General features: G+C 32.9%; 1 protein-coding gene across 1 annotated transcript in view; it reads right to left on the reverse strand.

Moving 5' to 3' along the window:
• LOC105625970 (organic cation transporter 1-like) overlaps positions 1-3,283 on the reverse strand; it is a 20,208-nt gene extending 16,925 nt beyond the window's left edge. Inside the window, exons 1-2 of the mRNA XM_012207277.1 lie at positions 3,158-3,283; positions 1,833-2,201 (exon numbers count right to left, since the gene is read on the reverse strand). Coding sequence (XP_012062667.1) covers positions 1,833-2,201; positions 3,158-3,283 — 495 coding nt within the window. The remainder of the gene's footprint in view (positions 1-1,832; positions 2,202-3,157) is intronic.

A 3,283-nucleotide genomic window follows, 5' to 3' on the forward strand; every position in this document is an offset into this window, starting at 1 on the left:
TCTCTCTCTCTCTCTCTCTCTCTCTCTCTCTCTCTCTCTCTCTCTCTTTCTTTCTTTCTTTTTTAATACGCTGCAAGAAAATCTCATTTATTTCCTTTAAAGTTCTTTTTATTGCAAAGGCATCAATGATAATTTGAATACTTCACAGTAGCGAAATTGTATCACGAAATGTGATAAACGCGGGAACTCAACATTTGGCCACTTTGTTCTACAATATCATGCTTAATCGGAACTAATCGTGCGTAATCCGCGCTGCACGATTTAATCCGTTCGCGCCAATCATACTCGTCATCGCCGGCAAATACTTCACGGAAAGCGAAATCGTCCATACGAGAAAATTACAAAGACACGTAACTTCATTCCACGAACAGGATTGCAGAAGACTCGCGATGCATCGCTGGACAAACACCCGGGACACTACGAAGCCAAAGGCCAAGGTGGGTGAAATCCGATGCTATGCGAGAAAGAAATTTATGGCGACGATTAAAGCGTGGGAATATTAAACAAATCATCAAAGCTTGTTGTTACGTTACTGAAGAATAAGGAAACAGATATACATTTATATTCAGATAACTCTTACCTTTTTGGCATTTTTATAATGAATCCGTAACTAACAGTCACATCATCTATCCTATGAAACATTATTTCATTTAATTAAAAAATACAAAACAATAATTGAACCAAATCGGCTATATTCTTTATGATTGATCCGTTAAATTTTATTATGTTCGACATCTTTTCTGATAAAAACATGAATTTTTATTTCACTAATAAAATAGTACAGTTACTGACTTTATAGTCATCCATTTGTATGTAAAAATGTTTTTTCTTCTTTCACGAATTCACGAACATACACTGTAAAAAAATAAAACGTTAATTTTAACTTAAAGACGTTTAGTGGATTATCAGTCTGAGACACACAAAAATGTTAAAAAAAACACAAGAATGTTAATTTTAACATTTTTACATATCCCAGAAAATCCATTATACGTCTTTAAATTAAAATTAACATTTTATTTTTTACAATGCAATAACTATAATTTTGAAGAATAGATAATAGAGAGATCTATATCAATGATTACTAAATTTAATTTGTTAGTACAGATTTATTTATTACGAATTTAATTTTATTATTTATTAGATATAAATAAATATAATTGCAAATGAAATATATAATTTTAATTTTATTATCGAACATCCTCTCTCCTTCTGTAATATAATTGTTTGACAATAAGATAGTTATATTTTGTTTTTGCAGATGTTTTACGATTAGAAAAATAGGTGCATTAAGTGGTGACTCGACCCATAAAGTCAAAATAACACTATCTAAATTCACATTCTTTTACATCACATTACATTGCGTAACATATAGAGACATTATGTGATTAAATACGCAAAACACCGGAAAAAAAATATAAAATGCAAAGAAACCTTTAATCGCCATTTTTTAATGGAGACATTTTATTTTAAAAATTAATAATTTTGTATATAATAATTAATTTCCAAAATAAACTATTTCAATTAAAAAATGACTTTGATATACAAGTTCTGTTTTCCATTTCCACTGAAAAATAAGTGATTTTACAACAAACAACAATAATTATTGCACTTGTCATAAAATAATCACTTATCTTTTAATGAAAATAGTGACAAACAGGACTTGGATTTCTCTACATCAAAGTCACCCAAACAATCCACTAGATCTATTGCTTGTTCGCAATCAGTGTGAAATCTGAGTGCCTCAAGTACCTTTATAGACGATGGAAACAATCTTGGCATGCCGGCGAACAGCACGCAGTCTTTTTCGGTGAAAGAGAGAAAGTCGAGTTTACCTCTGTCACGAGAGTGCTATCGTAGTCCCTGGTGTCGTAGTTCCATCCGTATCGGCATTTGACGACCGGCCAGTCGGAGTTACTGACCGGTGGCGATGGCAATCGGGTTGACGGTAAGTCAAACGACGGAGATGTGATCAGTGACGGGCTATCGGTGGTGTTGGACAGATTGGCGCCTTCGAGCCACAAATCTATTATCTCCGTGTAGTTCACGTCATACATATGACACTTGGAATAAATCCTCCTGCCATCGGACTTGACCGTGTAGGGTAATGAGAGTGCCTTCCTCTCCTCCAATGACATCAGATCCGTCATGTTTTCCAGTTCCGGTATCCTGCACCAGTGCTCTGGCGAGGCGCTCACGAACACCTATCTCGAAATCGCGAGTCTTAATTAAGATTAATTATTCGGACTTGCGCGTCATTTTTGCATCTGCCCTTTACCGCTTGTAGTATTGCTAATTTAACAATTCGATTTTTATTGCTACAAGTTCGGCTTTTTAGTAAACTGTGTGTAAGACTCAACATGTTTGATACTTTCCATGTTTTGTAAATTTTAATGTTATGAATGGACAAATTTTTTTAATTCATTAATTTGTTTTTGTATATTTCATTAAGTTAAAACTTAAATTGTTGTAAAATTTCTTTACGCTCAAACAACAGCAGTAAACTTATCAGATAAATTTTATTTATCTGTGAGAATATTGTATACATAATTTAATTAATATTACATGTATTAATGTATTTATCATATGATCAATATATTTTAATTTATCAACAAAAGTATCCATATATTTATTACGTTATTTATTACAAATGTGCGATGTTTTTTAAAGATAAAAATATCTTTAAAATTTGTATTTTATAAATTAAGAACAAAAACTTATTTCGCGTCGTAAATTTTTTTGCAAAATGTTACTATTGCTCTTGGTGCTTCCTAAAAGTAAATTTAAAAAAAAAGCATCCAGAAAGGACCAAATAAATAGTTGTAAAAGATTGCAATACTACTTTCTAGTTGCTTTCTTTTTTAAATTTGTTTTGCAAAAAAGAAGCCGCGCGCGATATATATTTCCAAATTATACTTTCTAAAACTTTTAAAGTGAATCTCACTTCTCACTCTGAAGAATTAAATTTTACTCTTAAAGATTGAAAATCGAGCCACTCTTTTTCAAGAATTGCTCAACTTTCGTTCTTCAGATGAGACTTTACTGTAAAGAATTTAGAGAGCATTTAGAGAGTTTATTCAATGCATTGCAACCTTCATCTCGATAATAATTTCCAAAGCTGAAGGCACATCTCTGAAGCGACATCAGACAACGTGCTTACTTGTGAGAACGCCAAGAAGGCGGCTGGCAGGGTGGCGGGTATGCATAGCAAGTAGTACATGATGTTCTGGTATCGGCCCTTCTCTCCCACGTGTAGCAGCACCTCATCAAAGTCGATCGAGCTCAT

This window comes from Atta cephalotes, assembly GCF_000143395.1.
Source record: "Atta cephalotes unplaced genomic scaffold scaffold00004, whole genome shotgun sequence".
In the NCBI taxonomy this organism is placed as follows: domain Eukaryota; kingdom Metazoa; phylum Arthropoda; class Insecta; order Hymenoptera; family Formicidae; genus Atta; species Atta cephalotes.